The sequence below is a fragment of the Trichosurus vulpecula genome, chromosome 2, assembly GCF_011100635.1.
Source record: "Trichosurus vulpecula isolate mTriVul1 chromosome 2, mTriVul1.pri, whole genome shotgun sequence".
NCBI lineage: Eukaryota > Metazoa > Chordata > Mammalia > Diprotodontia > Phalangeridae > Trichosurus > Trichosurus vulpecula.
Genome location: NC_050574.1, coordinates 290,758,968 through 290,779,085, shown reverse-complemented (window position 1 = coordinate 290,779,085; position 20,118 = coordinate 290,758,968). Strand labels below are relative to the sequence as shown.

At 36.2% G+C, this 20,118-nt stretch overlaps 1 protein-coding gene across 1 annotated transcript in view; it reads right to left on the bottom strand.

The window, feature by feature from the left end:
* The window catches only part of ZRANB3 (zinc finger RANBP2-type containing 3), a 214,946-nt gene that overhangs the window by 116,054 nt on the left and 78,774 nt on the right, over positions 1 to 20,118 (bottom strand). The window contains 1 exon segment of the mRNA XM_036745880.1: positions 9,974 to 9,992. Coding sequence (XP_036601775.1) covers positions 9,974 to 9,992 — 19 coding nt within the window.

The following is a 20,118-nucleotide window of genomic DNA, read 5'->3' as shown; positions in this document are numbered from 1 at the left end:
TTCCTCTGAAAACTGCCTGTTCATATTCTTTGGCCATTTATCAACTGGGGAATGACTTGTATTCTTATAAATTTGATTAAGTTCTCTACATATTTTAGAAATGAGGCCTTTATCAGAAACACTGGTTGTAAAAATTCTTTCCCAGTTTTCTGCTCTCCTCCTAATCTTGGCTGCATTGACTTTGTTTGTACAAAAACTTTTCAAATTTAATGTAATAAAAATTATCCAATTTGTATTTCATAATGTTCTCTAATTCCTGTTTGGTCATAAATTCCTCCATTCTCCATAAATCTGACAGGTAAACTATTCCTTGTTCTCCTAATGTGCTTATAGTACCAGCCCTTATATCTAAATCGTGTACCCATTTGTACTTTATTTTGGCATATGGTGTAAGATGTTGCTCTATGCCTAGTTTCTGCCGTACTATTTTCCAGTTTTCCCAGCAGTTTTTCTTAAATAGTGAGTTCTCATCCCAGAAACCGGAGTCTTTGGGCTTATCAAACAGTAGATTACTATAATCATTGACTACTGTGTCCTGTGTACCCAACCTACTCCACTGATCCACCACTCTATTTCTTAGGCAGTACCAAGTAATTTTGATGATTGCTGCTTTATAATGCAATTTACGATCTGGCATTGCAAGGCTACCTTCTCTAGCATTTCTTTTCATTAATTCACTTGATATTCTGGACCTTTTGTTGTTCCACATGAATTTTGTTATTATTTTTTCTAGCTCTATAAAATAATATTTTGGTAGTTTGATTGATATGGCACTGAATACATAAATTAATTTAGGGAGAATTGTCATTTTTATTATATTAGCTCAGCCTACCCACAAGCAACTGATGTTTTTCCAATTATTTAGATCTGACTTTTTTTTATGAAAAGTGTTTTGTAATTATGTTCATAAAGTTCCTGGGTTTGTTTTGGCAGGTAGACTCTTAAATATTTTATAATGTCTCCAGTAACTTTAAATGGAATTTCTCTTTCTATCTCTTGCTGCTGGGCAAATAATAGTATCTTTCTCTACCTAATTAATGATACAGAGAGAAATAAGTAATAGGCAATAACTTCAAGAGGTAGAAATTAAGGATTTAAAAAATAGTAATCTTTTATTAGAAGACTGACTTTTAGGGTTCCTAAATAGCTTATCTCATCCTAAGTATCTAAAAAGGAATTCTTTCTACAACACTGTCCTCAAGTGATCACTCAAATTCCACTTAAAAAATTTCAATGAAAAGGAATCCACTACTTCCTGAGTCCACCCATTCCACTTTCAAAGAACCACTCTGTAAGGAAATTTTTCTTTAGATCAAGTTTTCTTTCTTGTAACTACCATTGTTTATAGTTCTACATTCAAGGCCAAGCAGAACAAATTTAACATTTCCCCAAAAGTAATTTAAATGTTTGCAAACTGATATCATACCTAACTTAAATCTTCTCTGATCCAAGGTAAACACCTTGGATCTTATTCCAATTCCAACCATCTTATGGCAGTCTTAGGTCCATCAATATCTTAATCACCTTACTCTAAACGTGCTCCAGCTTGTCAATATCCTTAAAACATAGTACACAGAGATGACTATGGTGCGTCACAGGTATTCTCAACAAGCACAGTACTTACTTTGGAACTATCACCTCCTTCATTGTAAACACTATTCCTCTCAAAGCAAGAAAAGGGTAGTTGTACTGACATTTTCTTGAAACAATCTTCTGAACTCTCTGTACATGACTTGCTCACTCTCTCTAGACTATCCTACACAATAGCAGTATTGATACCCTAAAGGCTATGAGACACAAGGTAGAAGAACCAAGAAGTGGAAATTTTATTCTAACAGATTCTCACAGGGATGGAAACAATGAGAAGTTAAAGGGAAAGAAGTACTCTATTGTAGAACTTATGATGGAGAAGAGGAAAACAAAGAATAAGCTGATATATAATCTGGATTTTAGGTGATTAGATTTTCAAGGATTCAGAGATAGAAAAGATAATGCATGAAGCTAAAATTAAATGGGGATAATTTAGCTTACAAGGAATGGATAACTCTTAAGAATGAAATTCTGAAGACAAAGATCAATGGCGTGGTATAGAGGACAGAGTGTTAGACACAGAATCAGTAAGGCCTGCATTGGGATCCCACCACCAATTCTAACTGTGTCATGCTGAACAAGTAACAAAAACTCCCTGAGGCTCTGTGAGCCATTTATCCTTCTATAAAAGGGGGATAATAATAATAGCACTTTGCCCCTCCTCAACTCACACAAAAGATGTTCCCCACTATCTCTTCTAGTACCTTTGTGTCCATTGGACGGGTAGTCCTTGACAAGTCAAACTCCTCAGTAAGCACCCTTGATCCCATCCTCTCCCATGTGGTCAATAAAATTTCCTACATTATTATCACCACTCTCATTAGTCTTTAATTTTTCTCAATCTACTGACTCCTTCCCTGCTACCTACAAACACAGCCACTCCTCCCCAATGCATAAAAACCTGATCCAGCCATCCTTTTAGTTAAGATAATATATCTCCTCTTCCTTTCTAGAATAAACTTCTTGAGAAAGTTATCTAAATCTGGCGCCTTCACTTCCTCTCTTCTCACTTGCTTTTAAAATCACAGCAACCGGGTTTTCAACCTCATCACTCAACTGAAACTACTCTCTCCAAAGTAACCAGTGACAAATTGAGGGGATGTCCATCAACTGGTGAATGGCTAAACAAATTGTACTATATGAATGTGATAAAATGTGGTATAAGAAGTGACAAGCAGGTAGATTTTAGAAAAACCTGGGAACTTACATGCACTGATGCAAAGTGAAGGGAACAAAACCAGAGCACTGTACCGAGTAACAGTAACACTGTACAATAATCAACCATGAATGACTCAGCTATTCCCAGCAATACAATGATGCAAGAAAATTCCAAAGGTCTCAAGAGGAAAAATGCTATTTGTATCCAAAGAAGGAATTGATGGAGTCTGAATGCAGATCAAAGCATACTATTTTCCCTTTATTTTTTCTGTGTTATTTTTTCTTTTGGTCTGTTTCTTCTTTCACAACATGACTAATATGGAAGTACATTTTACATGATTGCAAATATATAATCTAGATCAAATTGCTTACTGCCTTAGAGAAGGAGGAGGTGAGGGAGGGGGAAAATTTGGAATTTAAAATTTATAAACAAATGTTAAAATTTGTCTTTATACGTAATTAGAAAAAACAAAAATACTATTATATCACCCCCTACTCGGTAAGCTCCAATGGTTCTTTATTGCCTCCAGAATATAATATAAAATCCTGTTTGGAATTTAAAGCCCTTCACAACCTGGCCAATTCCTACCTTTTCTAGTCCTCCTACTTAGTCCCCTCTACACACTCTGCAATCCAACAACATTGTTTCTCACACTTCATTTTCACGACATTTATATCAGTCAGCCACATGCTGGAAATGCTCTTTATCCCTACTTTTGACTACTGGCTTTTTGGCTTCTTTCAGGGGAAAATTCAGTGTGAATTCAATTTTGTACATTTCCTGGCCCCGCCTTCTGCAATGCCTTCCCTCTGACATTACTTTCCATCTACCTTGCATATATCTTGAATGTAATTATTTACATGTTGTCTCCCTGATGAGCATGTAAACTTTTTGAAGGCTGAGATCCATGGTTTTACCTGTTTTTATATCCCCAGCACTTAATAAATGCTAAACTATATGAAAAGATTTATAAGCCTTAAAGTTCTAAATAAATGTGAATTATGAGAAAGAATTATTACAAGCAAGAAAATGAAGTTTTCTAAGAAAACTGTTTTTGACATGAAGGGAACTGAATGATGAACATAGATTTCAAAAAGATCTATTCTGAAGATGGAAACAAGGGCAGGCAATGGAGGATGCCTATAACAACATAGGAGATTCATAAAAGAACAGTGCTCAACATGCCAGAATTCAATCTGGGGTGAAGCTGGTAAGAAAAGTCAAGGATAGCCAAAAGGAATTTTAAAGACATATGAAGTAAAAGAGGGAAAAAGATGAAAAGATAAGACTGCTATCAGGGTGGAGGGTAAATGATAACTGATAATAACAAAGAAAAAGCACTCAGAGTTGCCCAACTCTAAGTTTGCTTCTCCTTTTACTGGCAAAGACAGACCAGGGAATGCTATAGATATAATTAATCAGTATTTTAGCAAAGTATATATTTGATAATCTCCTATGCCATTCTTGTGGAAAAGATGAAATTGTGTGCTAAGTGATTATACAGTTTCAAAATCAATCAACTAACCATTATTCATTAAGCATCTAGTAAGTTCCAGGCACTGTACTAGAAATGCAAAGAGAAAAAAAAGTCTCTGCCTTCAAAGGGCTTTGCATTCTACTGGGGGAAAAACACATAGACATATAGATGGGTATATAATACATCTGAAATAAATATAAGGTAACTAGCGCAGAAAGAATTAGGTCTTTCTAAACTAAACAAGAGTAGGATAGTATATAAAAATAAATCAAGGAAAATGAATATTAAAGAAAGAGTAGGATTAAGGAAGGGTGCTGGTAAGGACAAAAGAAAGGAAAGGTACATTCAAAGGAAAAGCAGGAAAAAAATCAAAGGTAAACTTCTGCTACTTCACAATTGTCGAGGGCCAGTCAATGCATCTCCTTGGGAGTCTTCAAAGTTACCAGACTTCCTGATACTGAAAGAGCCTCCAGGAGTAGTGGGTTTCACAATAAAGTTTAAAAAAAAAAAGATGATCCCTTATTGGGGATAGTATGTAGGAATACAGGTACGGGTTGGAATAGATAACTTCTGAGGTGCATTCCATTTAGACTCTGAGGGTATCACAACCATCCAGTCACTACTTTTAAGGGAATAAAATTGCAGAAATAAACTCTGGATTTAACTTAAAAGTCAACAGAGATCTAAAGAATGGAATTTTCATGAGGGAACTAAGGAAGCTGGAGGAGAGAAATCTCAAGGCAGTAGTAACAGAGAATATATTAAAGAAATATAAAACAATGGTAATTTAATGATTTTGCTGTAAAATGCTAAATATAGATTACTAAAATGATCTGGTACACATAGTCTTTCTTAGTTCAGAATAAAGTTTCTTTAATTTAGGCAAAGGATTTGGAGCCAAGAAGATGTGGGTTCAAATCCCACCTCACACACTTATTACTGTGTGACCCTGAGGAAGAAACTTTGCCTCTCTTTGTTACATGATCTGCAAAACAAGAAGACTGGACTCCTTGGCCTTTAAAGTACCCTCCAGTTCTAAATCTATGATCCTACGATAAAATCTTATTGATAAATTTAACAATACCGATTCAATACAAAATTTCCTAAAATAAGATAAAAAAGAATTTTTTTTAAAATCCCAATCACTAAAGAAACTGGCAAAAGATTTAATTTAATTTAATTTGAACTCTTTCTCAATTACTGAAATAAAAACTAGAAGAATAGATGAGTAAATTAAACAAAGAACCACTTGATAACAATTGTTATGAAAAATGAAAAAGGTAGAATGTCATAGTTAAATATTGATTGGAGTGTTTGGATTTTTTATTATTTTACATATATGAAATACAAATTCACAATGGCTTTTTTACATTCATAGTGTTGCCTGTGAAACAACACTTAATTATGCTTAACCAAGGGAAAAATAAAATGGAAGCAATTAAAATTATTCAAGCTAGGATCACCAAAATTAATTTTATAATAAGATTTCAGGTCTGTTGGTTATTTGAAGTACAATACTATAACTGAAACCAGAACTATCTTTCAATTTCATTAGACTATCAGAAGAATTAAGTTAATCAAAACTAATCCCATAATGGAAAATAAAAAGTAATGACTGTCTTATATGTAGTCCAGTAGATGGATTACAATCTTAGCAAGAATGAATGAATTACTAAAAGATAATGCTGGGGAAAAAAATAGGAAAAAAGTAGTTGGGGAGGGTGGAGTCAATACTGGTAAAAGAGGAACTCTGGTTCCAAAAGCTAAGAAAGCAAGATTAAAGCAGACAGTTGAAATGCAGAATATTCAGAGTATTTAAACTGTATAAAACATAGGTTCAATTAAAGATAGCTGGAGAAATACTTTAGTAATCCTCTTAGCAGTTTAATGAGTCACAAAGTCATTACATCAAAACATATCCTTCTGCTGTAATTTTTTTAAAAATATGACTTTCAAATTTATAAGCTGTTTTTTCCCGCTCTGATTTAAGGAAAATGAGGCACCTAGTTGGCACAGTTGATACAGTACTGAACCTGGAATCAGGAAGAACTGAGATCCAATCCAATTTCAGCCACTGTGTGGCCCTGGGAGAGTTATTTAATCTCTTTGTCTATCTGTTTCCTCATCTGTAAAACGGGGATGATAATAACAGTACATACCTCCCAGAGCTGTTGTGAGGATAAAATGAGACAATATTTGCAAAGTGTCTTGCAAATTCTAAACTGATATATAACGGCTAAATAAAATAGCTAAAATAAAAGGATAAACTATGTGCCAGAAAGGGAGAACACCATAATCTTTAGAAAGAGAACAAAGGAAAAAAGACATTTCACATAAATACCATGTAGTCATTTCATTTTTATGCTTTCTTTTCAGTAATATCTTGGCAGCTAGTTGGCAGAATGAATAGAGTGAGGAGCCTGGAATCAGGAAGACTTATCTTCCTGAGTTCAAATTTAGCCTCAAGCACTTACTATCCATGTGACTCTGGGAAAGTCATTTAACCCTGTTTGCCTCAGTTCCTCATCTGTAAAACAAGCTGGAGAAGGAAATGGCAAAGCACTCCAGTATTTCTGCTAACAAAACCCCAAATGGGGACCCAAACGGTCAGAAATGACAACAACAAAGGCTTCTTATAGGTAAGATTTCAGATGAGACTTCAAAGAAGCTAGGGAATCAAGGAGGCAGGGATGAGGAGAAAAAACATTCCATACATGGGAGTTAGCCAGTGAAATGCTGAGTCAGGAGAAAGAGTGTCTTGTGAGAGAAATGCAAGGAAGTCAGTGTTAATGGATTGAAGAGATTGGATAAGTAAGGTGTAAAACGATTGGAAGTGTGTCAGGGAGGGTGCTACAAATGGGCTTTGAATGTCAAACAGAGAATTTTATATTTGATCTTGAAGTGATAGGGAACCAGCAGAGCTTACTGAATATAGGTGTGACATGGTCAGATCTATACTTTTGGAAGATCACTTTGATAGGTGAATTTGATCATTTTGATGGGCTGCAGAGGGAAGAGATATGTGGCAGAGACTGATTTAGCTAGCCCACAGAGCATATAAAACAGAATAAAGGAGAACAAGCCTGGAAAGGTAGGCTAGAACCAGATTATGAACAGCCTTAAAGGCCAAAAAAAAGTTAGTATTTGAACCCATCAATCAAACATTAACAAGCATTTACTAACCACCAACTATATACATCAGGTTATGTACAAAGCTCTGGAAATACAAAGTCAAAAATACTTGATCTCTCTATTTATATTCTATTAGAGATTCAACATGTATACATGTATTGTCTAAAGAAAAATATAAAATAAATACCAGGTAGTTTAGGCAAAGAGGATACTAGCATTGGGGGTGGTAATACAAAATTAAGAAGAAAGATAAAGGGAGTTCTGTTTTGGACAAACTATATTTGAGATACTTATAGGTCATCCTGTAAGATCTGAAACACCCAACAGGCAAATGGTGATACGAGACTAGGGAGGGAGGGAGAATGAGAGAGGGAGAGAGGGAGAAGGGGAGAGAAGGAGAGAGGGAGAAAGAGAAAGAGAGAGAGAGACAGAGACAGAGAGACAGAGACAGTAGTTGGCATAGAGATAAAAGGTGAATCTATGCAAGCTAATGAAATCAGCTAGAGAAAGAAGAGTCCTAGGAAGAAGCCTTGGGATACATGCATGCAAAAGGGGTGAAGCAAGGATGACAATCAGAAAAGAACTCTCAGAAGCAGAAAGTTAGAATAAGAAACCAGTAAAAAGTAGTATCATGAAAATCCCTGGAAGAGAGAGGGGTAACTAGCAAGAAGATGTTCAGCAGCAACTAATACTGGAGAAAGATAAAAAATCCTAACATGAAAGAAAAACTAGCAGCCTTTAAATGCTATTATAATCACGAATAACTTTAACAACTATAATCATAACAGCAGCATTTATATATAGCTTTAAGATTTGAAAAGTGCTTTACAAATGTCTAATTTTATCCTCACAACATGCTTCACAAGAAGGTGCTATTATTATCACCATTTTACATATGAGGAAACTGAGGCTGGCAGAAGTTAAAGACTTGCCCAAGGTCCCAAGGCTAGGAAGTGTCTGAAGCTGTATATATACTAACTCAGTTATTCCTGACTTCAGATTGCACCACCTTTCCCAAACCCCTCATCAATACCAGTGCCATCACTTTGCTGATCATCTCCAATTTATCCTGAATAAGTCTGGTTTGTACAGTATTTTCCCCTATTAAATTGTGAGCTTCTTGAGAGCAGGGACTATCTTTTTGCCTTTCTTTGTATCCACAAAGATTGGCACAATTCCTGGCACACAGTAGGCACTTAAATCCTTGTTGACTTGTTCATTTATGAGCTGTTTTGTAAAATTCATTTAATTATTATTAAATAGCGGAGACCTTGAAGACCTAGTAATGGTTTTTTAAAAAAAAGTTAAGACTAACGGACAAGTGACTCTATGATAATAAATCTATTTGTGACACAGGTTCTACATATTCATAACAAACTCAGATTCTAATCCTCTTTATTTTCAATGCATTTTGATATGTACAAGTGCAAAGTATCACTATTGTTTTTAATGGAGTAATCAAAAGCATCATCAGGTTTCTCAGTAAAATTTAGAATCCAATCTGGAATTAGAAAATAACGAATTTACATTTCTATGAGACATGTAAAAAGGATAATAACTTCTCATAAGAAGCTCTGAAAATTCCATTTTTACTTGCAAAATCCATCTAAAAAGAGGTATCACATCAATTTAGCAAGCTGTTTATGGACTGTAAAAATATGTACAAAATCAGATAGAGAGGTCTATTGTAAGAAAATATGATAATGGCATTTCACTATATCTTATATATGAGAAACAATTTAAAATGACCTTTCAAGTAAAACTCACAGTTCAACTTCTGAGACATATTTTAATATATATGAAAGATTTCTTTTCATGTTTTTTTAATTTTAGTCTTCTTTTAAAACCATGTCATATTTTAGTTAAATATTTCTCTAACTTGTCTAATGAATACTTTTGGCCTTGAAATATTGTGACACTGTCCAAAAATGCTGATGGAGAGAGAAGCATGGGGTGACACAATTGGGGAACAGAATAGAAGAAATTAAGCCCATTTTCATTTTGGAAAAGTCGATATGCTACATAAGTATTTTTGATCATAGATTCTTTATAGGAGAAATTCTTAATCCTTTTTTTTTTTTCTGTCATGAACCCCTTTGGCATTCTAGGGAAGCCTATATGGATCCTTTCTCAGAATAATTTTTTTTTTAAATTCACACAATGAAATTCATGGGATTCCAGAGAAAAGCAATTATGTCGAAGTACAACTATCAAAACATAAAAAAGAAACAATTTCACAGAGTGTACATTAAGAAGCCCTGCTTCATTTGGAAAACTGGAAGGTGCCTTAGAGTTTATCTAGTACAACTTCTTGATTTTAGAGATGAAGAAATCAAGATCTAGATCTAGAGTGGTCAAATGGTTTGTCTGTAAACTGCAGAGTTGAGATTTGAACCTAGGTCCTGATGTGGGTCCATATATGGGTTGACATATATAATTTTATAGTTAACATTTTAGAGGGGAAATGATAATATCCACATTTTTCATAGACCCCTATTTAAGTCATGCTGAACAATAAGATTCTATGAAACATATAATTCATCAGTTCTTACATAACATAAATTTATAATTATTGATGCTGATATAAGATACTGGAACAAAGGAACATCACTTACTTCGTCAGCAACCATACACCTAGAAAAAAAAACAAATTACTTTTAATTTTTAGAAGCTATTATATTTTAAAATTATGATTTTTCAGAATTTCTCAAATTTATGATAGTTTCAGAAAGCAGTCTTGACCAATTAAGTGAAAGCCAGAGGAAGGTGCTTATGTGTTTGCAAGAGAACACAGGGCAATTCTGATTGCGTGTGTCTTTCCGAGAGCAAAATGCATTTGGCTATAATGGAGTAGTGATACCTGATACTTCACACAGTCCTTTCACAAGAATGGTATCAATGACGTACCTACAAGGTATAGGAAACCTTCAAAAGCTGTGTACAAGCAGCTAGCTAATTTATAACCTAAAAGGCTTCTAGATTAGTTCCTCAATGAATATTAAAGGCTACATAAGTACCACAAATGTCTAAATCCAAGATACACATGTTCCTAAATATGCTAAATCATCTGTACCAAAGCAGTTACTTTTCTTAGATTTTTACCCCCCTCTTCTCTATTCCTTCTCATTGACTTATATTTATCCATGAATAAAGCAGTGTGTGAGTGTGTGTGTGTGTGTGTGAGTGTGTGTGTGTGTGCGCGTGCGCGCGCGTGTGTGTGTGTGTCTGTGATATAGTGTAGCACTGGTCCAAGAGGCAGAAGACCTAGGTCAAAGTCTGGCCTCAATATTTACTGGCTCTGTGAGTCTGATTAAATCTCTAAATCCCCCTTACCTTTAGTTCCTTCCCATGTAAAACGTGAACAACAGTCCTAGTGTGGCTTACCCTACAGGGCTATTTAGTATGTGGACTTTTAACTGCTTTGTAAAGCTCAAAGCCATTATATTCTTAGTAACAACGAATTTGGAGGCAGCAAAGTAAAGTAAAAAGAATGCTGGATTGAGAGTTAAGAGTATATGGATTCGGCCGAGCCAATATGGCGGCTGGAAAGCAGGGACTTGCGTGAGCTCCCCGCCAGGTCCCTCCAAAAACCTATAAAAAATGGCTCTGAACAAATTCTAGAACTGCAGAACCTGCAAAATAGCAGATGGAAGTAGGGCTAGAGCCCAGGACAGCCTGGATGGTCTCTGGGTAAGGCCCATCACACACGGAGCTGGAAGCAGAGTGGTGCAGAGCCCAGTGTGGGCGGCGGCAGGACCAACCAGTCCCCAGAGCGGGAGCCAGGAGGAGCGGGCCCTAGCACCCTGAATCAGTGAGGTGAGGTAGTTACCAGACTTCTCAACCCACAAATACCAAAGACAACAGAGAAGGTTAGTAGGAAAAGCTTCGGGACCAGAGTGATAGGAGCGGTTTGGCCACCACCTCTGGGGTCAGAGGAAGTGGTGCAGCTACAGAACTACAGCTGGAGTTGCTTCCTGCCCCAGGCCCACCTGGTGGGAGGAATTAAGTGGCAGATCAGAGCAGGAGTGCTGAGCCTGCTTAAGATCTGAGTCTAATCTGGATTAGCGGTTCTTGAGGAAGGAGTGCTGGTGTGGCAGAGCTGGCTGTATAGAAATAGCTCTGAAAATGACAGCGCATCCCCTCAAGCTTGGAACAAAGTACTCTTTACTCTACAAGGAGTCATACCCTGACCAAAAAAACTCAAGTAAAGTAAGTTGGCTGGGAACATGGCCAGGCAGCAAAAACGGACTCAGATTCAGTCTCAGACTTTGGAATCTTTCTTTGGTGACAAAGAAGACCAAAACATACGGCCAGAAGAAATCAACAAAGTCAAAGAACCTACATCAAAAGCCTCCAAGAAAAACATGAACTGGTCTCAGGCCATGGAAGAGCTCAAAAAGGATTTGGAAAAGCAAGTTAGGGAAGTAGAGGAAAAATTGGGAAGAGAAATGAGAATGATGCGAGAAAACCATGAAAAACAAGTCAATGACTTGCTAAAGGAGACCTAAAAAAAAAAAATACTGAAAAATATACTGAAGAAAACAACACCTTAAAAAATAGACTAACTCAAATGGCGAAAGAGCTCCAAAAAGCCAATGAGGAGAAGAATGCCTTGAAAGGCAGAATTAGCCAAATGGAAAAGGAGGTCCAAAAGACCACTGAAGAAAATACCACCTTAAAAATTAGATTGGAAAACTGTTACCTCTTCTCTCCTTATTGTCACTGGAAAGGCCACATGTTGCCATTCACAGACTCCTGCCCGTGTTCTTCTCCAAAATAACTGGGTGACTCCAATGAGAGAATTGGGTAAATAAAAGGACTAGGTTTGTGGGAAGAAGTAATAATGAGCAAACGATTGACTACCTTCCCTTCTAGCTTAAATTTCTTTAGGAGCCCACTGTACCATCTTGGCCTGTTGGTTTATCCCCCCTCCCAAAGATACTGAGTTGGTATTATTGCTGTGGAGTAGTACTGATTTTGTACTAATTGGAGAACAAAGAGGGGGAAAGAGTTGGCAGGGGGCAGGCTGAAGAAAGCCGGAGCTCCTTAGCAGAAAGTTGCCTTTGGGCATTATTTGCTTTGTAAACTTGTAGCACAAAAGTGTCCTAGTGGCACTCTTCTTTTGACAACCTGAGCTGATGCTCTCAGGTATGAGGTACCTTTAAGGGCCAGTTACAGAATATCTGGTGGCACCTTTGTTGTTACAGAGTTTTTAATTGGTGGAAGACATTAAGTAAAGTCTTAATTCCTCCCAGGCCGGAATTGTTGCAAACAGCATAACCCCTTTCTGATTTTCCATGTGGCTACAATTGGAAGAGATGAAAGAACCAGACTGAGGTGATGAGATTCTGGGCTAGCATTCTAGTGGAGGATACCATGAGGCCTTGGTGAGCTGTGACTCCTCTGTTCACTTTCCTGGGGTGTTGTCAGTCTTCATTTTCCTGAGGACTGTTTGTAGTGTTTTCCATCAGACTTTGTACTTGACAAATGCCAATTAAAACATGGGTCAATTTAAAAAAAAAAAATTAGATTGGAGTAAGTGGAAGCTAGTGACTTTATGAGAAATCAAGATATTGTAAAACAAAACCAAAGTAACGAAAAAGTGGAAGACAATGTGAAACATCTCATTGGAAAAACCACTGACCTGGAAAATAGCTCCAGGAGAGACAATTTAAAAATTATTGGATTACCTGAAAGCAATGATCAAAAAAAGAGCCTAAATATCATCTTTCAAGAAATTATCAGGGAGAATTGCCCTGATATTCTAGAGCCAGAGGGTAAAATAAAAATTGAAAGAATCCACAGATCACTTCTTCAAATAGATCCCCAAAAGAAAACTCCTAGAAATATTGTTGCCAAATTCCAGAGCTCCCAGATCAAGAAGAAAATACTGCAAGCAGTCAGAAAGAAACAATTTGAGTATTGTGGAAACACAATCAGAATAATACAAGATCTAGCAGCTTCTACATTAAAGGATCGAAGGGCTTGGAATACAATATTCCGGAGGTCAACGGAGCTAGGATTAAAACCAAGAATCACCTACCCAGCAAAACTGAGTATCATGCTCCAAGGCAAAATATGGATTTTCAATAAAATAGAGGGCTTTCAAGCTTTCTCAGTGAAAAGACCAGAGCTGAATAGAAAATTTGACTTTCAAACACAAGAATCAAGAGAAGCATGAAAAGGTAATCAAGAACAAGAAAAAGAAATCACAAGGGACTTACTAAAGTTGAACTGTTTTGTTTACATTCCTACATGGGAAGATGATGTGTATGGTTCATGAGACCTCAGTATTAGGGTAGCTGAAGGGAATATGCATATATATATATATATATATATATATATATATATATATATATATATATATGTATGTATGTTTGTATGTGTGTGTGTGTGTATATATATATATATATATATGTAGACAGAGGGCACAGGGTGAGTTGAATATGAAGGGATATCTAAAAAAATAAAATCAAATTAAGGGATGAGAGAGGAATATATTGAGAGAGGGAAAAAGAGAGAGATAGAATGGGGTAAATTATCTCGCATAAAAGTGGCAAGAAAAAGTGGTTCTGTAGGAAGGGAAGAGGGGACAGGTGAGGGGGAATGAGTGAATCTTGCTCTCATCGGATTTGACCTGAGGAAGAAATACCATACACACTCAACTGGGTATCTTACCCCACAGGAAAGAAGGAGGAAGAAGATAAAAAAGGGGGGTCCTGATAGAAGGGAGGGAGGTAGATGGGGGGGGAGGTAGATAGGGGGAGGAGGTAATCAAAAGCAAACACTTTTGAAAAGGGACAGGGTCAAGGGAGAAAATTCAATAAAGGGGGATAGGTTAGGAAGGAGCAAAATATAGTTAGTCTCCCACAACATGAGTATTGTGGAAGGGTTTTACATAATGATACACACGTGGCCTATGTTGAATTGCTTGCCTTCTTAGGGAAGGTGGGTAGGGAGGGAAGAGGGGAGAGAATTTGGTACTCAAAGTTTTGAAAACAGACATTCAAAAACAAAAAAGAAAAGTTTTTGCATGCAACGAGGAAATAAGACACACAGGCAATGGGGCTTAGAAATTTATCTTGCCCTAGAAGAAAGTAAGGGTAAAGGGGATGGGAGGGGAGTGGGGTGACAGAAGGGAGGGCTGACTGGGGAATGGGGCAACCAGAATATATGCCATCTTGAAGTGGGCAGGAGGGTAGAAATGGGGAGAAAATCTGTAATTCAAACTCTTGTGAAAATCAATGCTGAAAACTAAATATATTAAATAAATTAATAAATAAAATTTTTTTTAAAAAAGAGGATATGGATTCAATTTATGCCTCTTTATCTTTGGGAAGGTAAAGTAATATTTATTTGGTATATGACTATGGGTAAGTTACTTAACCTCTCAGGCTCAGATAACTCAATGGATGTAATCTGTGTTACTGAAAGTTCTCCCACCAATGAAACACAGATTTTAGTGGTACTGTTGTTGTTAACTTTAAAACAAAGGCCTGAAGATGGGTGATACTAATCAATCAATTCAAAAACCATTTATTAAGTACTTACTATGTAGCAAGTGCTATGTTAAACATTGAGGATACAAAGAGGGGGAGAAAGGCGAGGCAAGCCAAAAATTCACTGCCTACTATGGGCATACTAAGGAGGAAGAGTAAAATAAACCAAAACAGCACAGAGAATGGAAAAGAATAATAGGATTACACTTGGGTCATCTAAAGAAAGAATTCATCACCAGGAAAATATGTTCTCTCCTGTGAGAGTATTAGGAAATCTACTAAAGAAATAAAGGCATATTATAATATATACCAATGGAAGTAGATTCTCCCTCTACTTTTCCGCATACAGTCCCATTACTTGCTGATGTAACCCCTCTTTCAAATGCTACACTAACACTGGTAGTGTTCCTCCTAACATAAAGTACAGATCAGGAATTTATTCATTTGCTTTAGTTATTATAATAGTAATACCTGATATTCATATAACACTTTAAGTTTTGCAAAGTACTCTACATTAGACTACTGCCCTTGAGGTAAAGTATTGCATATACTCTTATTCTCATTTTACAGATGAGGAAACTAAGGAACAGCAGGGCTAAAAGGCTTGCCTCTGTGCATAGAGCTATTAAGTGTCAAAGGGGGAATCTGAACACAGATTTTTCCTAGCTCCAAGTTCAGTATTCTTTCTATGTAATATTTCCTTAATGGATTAAGTCCAATAACAAACTGGAATTTTGAAACCCAAAGTCTAAAAGCATCTGACAGCTACTTTATAGGAAAAAGTCCTCCATTCCAACTTCAGCTTAACTAAAAAAATTCATTTATGTGAAAGATAAAAAGGACCAATATTTTTTATATCAAAAATTCTTTAGGAAATTAAAAACAAAAGCACAGAAAAACAGGCAGAAAAAAATACTCCTTTTCTTTAACATTCCCAAGACTAGCCCCAATTTTTCACTCTGAAACCCAAGCAAAGTAAATGAAAACTTTTAAAAGAGCTCTACTCTTAAAAAAAAAAAACAACCCTTCTTAAGAAATATATCATATTCTTAGGAGGCAGCATGATGTAGTGGAAAGAGTAACAGGAGATGTGAGTTCTAATCATAGCTCTGCCACTAATTACCTGGGCAATGTAAGGCAAGGTCAGTTCACTTTATGTCTATTATTTATTTTGCTCATCATAACAAGCTGTGAATTAGGTAGCTATTAATAGTATTGCCATTTCATATATGAACTTGGGCTCAGAGAGGTGACTTGCTCCATTTCCTAACTAGTATCTGACAACGGGACTTAGATTCTTGATATTATACCATAGCTGCCAGTGGGATGAAAGGGGTAAAGTTCTAGGGAAAATGAGAAACAAAACCAACAAAACTGAATTTATTCAACCACAAGGTAGTGAATAATTTTACACAAAAAGTAAACAATTGAAAATCTAAATAATGCTGATTTTTTTAAAATGCAAATTAAAGTAAACTTATAGTATATTAGCCATAAAGATAGGGTGCCCCTACTTAAAAAGGGTCTCCTACTTCTAATTTTAGAGGCTTATCACAGCCGTCCTTTTGGCTCTATCGATATCAACTGTAATTCAATAAATCAGTTCTAATGCTTTATTTCAACATGATTTAAGTTTTACTTATCTGCAACCAAAATTAAGAGTGAGCAGGCACATTTCTATCACAATCAATAAATCAATCACCAAGCACTAACTTGTTAAGTAACAGTTCCTACTGTGTGACAAGCACTAAGGAATAACATAGCAAGAATTCTTAGGCCTCCTGTATGTTACTTTATTATTGTATTCTCATGTCTGTCGTATTTATTAGAAAGATCAGTGGACTGATATTAAGTGTATCAGAAGTCTAATTCCAACCCTGCCATATGTGTGTGGCTGAGGTTGGGCAAGTCACCCCCTCTCCATGTGTCAATTTTGCTTTCTATTAAGTTAACAACTTTATTATCATATCCTATGTCTCTAACGTCGTGGATGTTGAAAGGAAGGCTCTACAAAAATATCTTTTTAAAATTTCTTATCTCTGCAAAGAGAGATGAGATTAAAAATACTTGAAGTTCCTCTAGGAATTTCTATAAATCTTGAGCCAATCTCCAGTCATCCTGATGAATATCAGGTCACTGGATTCAGATGGCTCTGGAGGAGAAAGTGAGGCTGATGACCTTGCACAGCTCTCCCTCACTCAATTCAAAGTCAACTGCAAGTCATATCATCATTTCCCTGATGTCATGGTCCTCTTCAAGAACAAAGGACAAAACACAAAAAAAGGATATAGCAAGCCACTAGAGCTGATTTAGCAGGGAAGTCACACAGTCATATCTGTCATCCTACAGTACACTCAACTGCAAGAAGTTGGAGGCAAAGCCCAAAGGTAGCACTACACTGATTTATGTATGTGATGTCTCCCCTTACAGAATGGAAGCTCCTTGAGGGAAGGAAAAGTTTCATTTTTGTCTTTGTATCCTCAGGACCAAGTATATACAGGGATATCCAGATCAAAGCCAAAAATGAGAGATAGATTCACTGTAGATGCTGGGCTCCTCCAGGTTCTCCTGTTTGTGGATGAAACTGTGCTGGTTTCATCAATCATAGGGACACTATAAAGCCTCATAGATGAGATCCACCATGACTCTAAAGAGTTTGGACAACTTAGTCACAAAAGAAAACTGTAACCAAAAATTGTCCAAGGGGTTTGGAAAGACAGAATCAGCTTTCTTAAGTGTCTGCTATATACCTGGGCACTCTGCTAAACACTTCACAATTATTTTCTCATTTGATCCTCACAACAATTGTGAGAGGTGGCTGTTATTATTACCCCCATTTTACAGTTCAGAAGACTGGGGCAAACAGGTTAAATTACTTATCCAGGGTCACCCAGCTACTAAGTATCTGAGGCTGGATTTGAACTCAGGTATTTCTGACTCCAGGCCCAGCAGTCTAGCCACCGTGTACTCTTTGGGTTCCACATGCACATCCATTTCTCTTGTAGTAGACCTAGTTTTCAGATAAGTTTCATGAAGTTGTGATTGCCTGTTGACAATTTATTGAGAGGCAGCAGTCTAAGTAAAAGATGAGGGCCTGCATCTGTGAACAGTAAGAAAAAGTTGGATGTAAAAGTGGTTGTGCAGGTATTTCGTGGGTGAAATTTAACAAAAAGGTAAACTGAAAGGAAAAACTGAGTTTCTCTTACCAAGATAACATTAACAGTGGCATGCTGTCTGTCAATAAATGAGTCAGTGGATTGCCTTCATTTATGCCAAAGACCTCAAGCAAAAGGAGAGCTTCCCTTTTATAGATTTTGGGGAGCACAGAACAAAGAATAGAACAGGGTAGATGACATCATGGGATTGAGGACAATATGATTGGATACAGAGCTGAGGCACAGGGAACAATATGACTGGTTGGAAGATTGGCAAGAAGGGCTAACAACCAACCCCTCCTTCTCTCCTGAGAATCCAGGTGCAAGATAGAGGCCAGACTTTTGGACAGAAAACCAGCCAGACTTTTGGACAGAAAACCAAACATCCTTGAAGGGATAGCTTGGTAGTATAAAGTTATTAGAATGGATTCCCTTTTGTTCACATGCATCCCCCAAGGTCACTTAAATTCCTCAAGGCAAGAATAGATCAGTGATGAGCAGGAGAGCTAGGGTTTTCAATTTAACCCATTACTGACCAGCTGAATCTGTGAACTAAGTTCAGAGAAAAAGAATCATGACTTAAGCATCTACAGGGCAGAAGGAATCAACTGTAAATGGAATCAATAAGAAAATGATACAGGATCAATTCAATCTTCTCAAGTGGAATCTATAAGATTTGGCAATTGCTTGGATATGTAGGGGGTAAGGGAGAATGAGGGATCAAGGATATTCCAGAAGTTATCAAAATGATTGAGAGGATGGTGATACCCTTGATTGAAATCAATAAGTCAAGAAGAGGATTCCTTAAAATTTAGCTATCAGAAAGGAGTATGATAGTTCATCCTTTTCCTGTTCGTTGTCTCTAAGAATGTACTGTCTAATATTTTGTGGGCAATTACTATGGGACACAAATCCTAGCTTAACTAATGAAATTAGTAGTAACTGAAGTGTAATAATATAAGCAAATATAAAAGGGAATCAATTCATAAACATTTGCTATATGGGCAAGTTTAGCACACCCATAAGATGAAAAACGATCAGTTATGAGAATACTGATATTTAAATATACATGTGTATACTAATTCAAGACTTCATTTCATATTTGCTAATCCTTACTTTGGTTTGCCAACTGGCATACAATTCTATCTGAATATTACAAGCCCTTCAATTTTTACTGAAATTACAAGAAATGATTAATGCTGTTTCAGGTTCATTGTTAATTACTTCAATTGTAATTTATCTAGCTTGACTGTAGACATTAGAAAGAAGCTCTTTATTTCAGTAAGCTGTTTTTAAAAAACCTTTGAGTTCTCTACATTAATCATCCATTTACAATAAGACATTTACATTTCAGTGTTTTAGCAGCCATATTTTTGATGCACAAGTTTAACATGTTTGCTATTTTTATTCCAGAGACTAATAAATTATGGAAAATAAAATTGAAGAGTATCAAATTTTTCTAGAAAACATTTTCCATGACGTGATTCAAATTATACTCTAAATTTAAAAGAATTTATTGACTTACATTTATAGGAAAACCTTTCCCATAACCAATACTCAATAACCTTTTGTGTAATTCATATCAATCAAAGAAACACAGGAATATTCTCGAACAACACATTTAGATGATACTTCCTTGTGCTGATGTTCATAGATTTAACATGGAGAAATGTTATATTGTTCTAAATCATGGTGCAAAATGATCAAGCTTCTTTGATCTCTACAATCAGAGAAGCATGTGAAATATATATCACATGTACATGAATGGCATTCTGGGTCAGATCTTATCATTAAAAGAGAATTAAATCTAAAAATTAAATCTAAAAAAATCTTATCTTGTATAACTGTGATCTTCCCTTATCCATCACATACTCCCTTCATCCATTATTACTCTTCTTTTAATAATGCTCTTGCTATAACAGACTAAGTAATAAGATCTTTATAACCAGAATGTCCTGTGTAAGTGTTCCCTCTTTTATTCCTACTGCTAGGAAAGTTGTACAAGATGAAATTAAGTTAAAAGTGGTACTATCAAAAGAACCCACAGCATGGAATTGTTACATTTCACTTTTGTCTTTATACCCTAGACCGGGACTGTCCATGTGG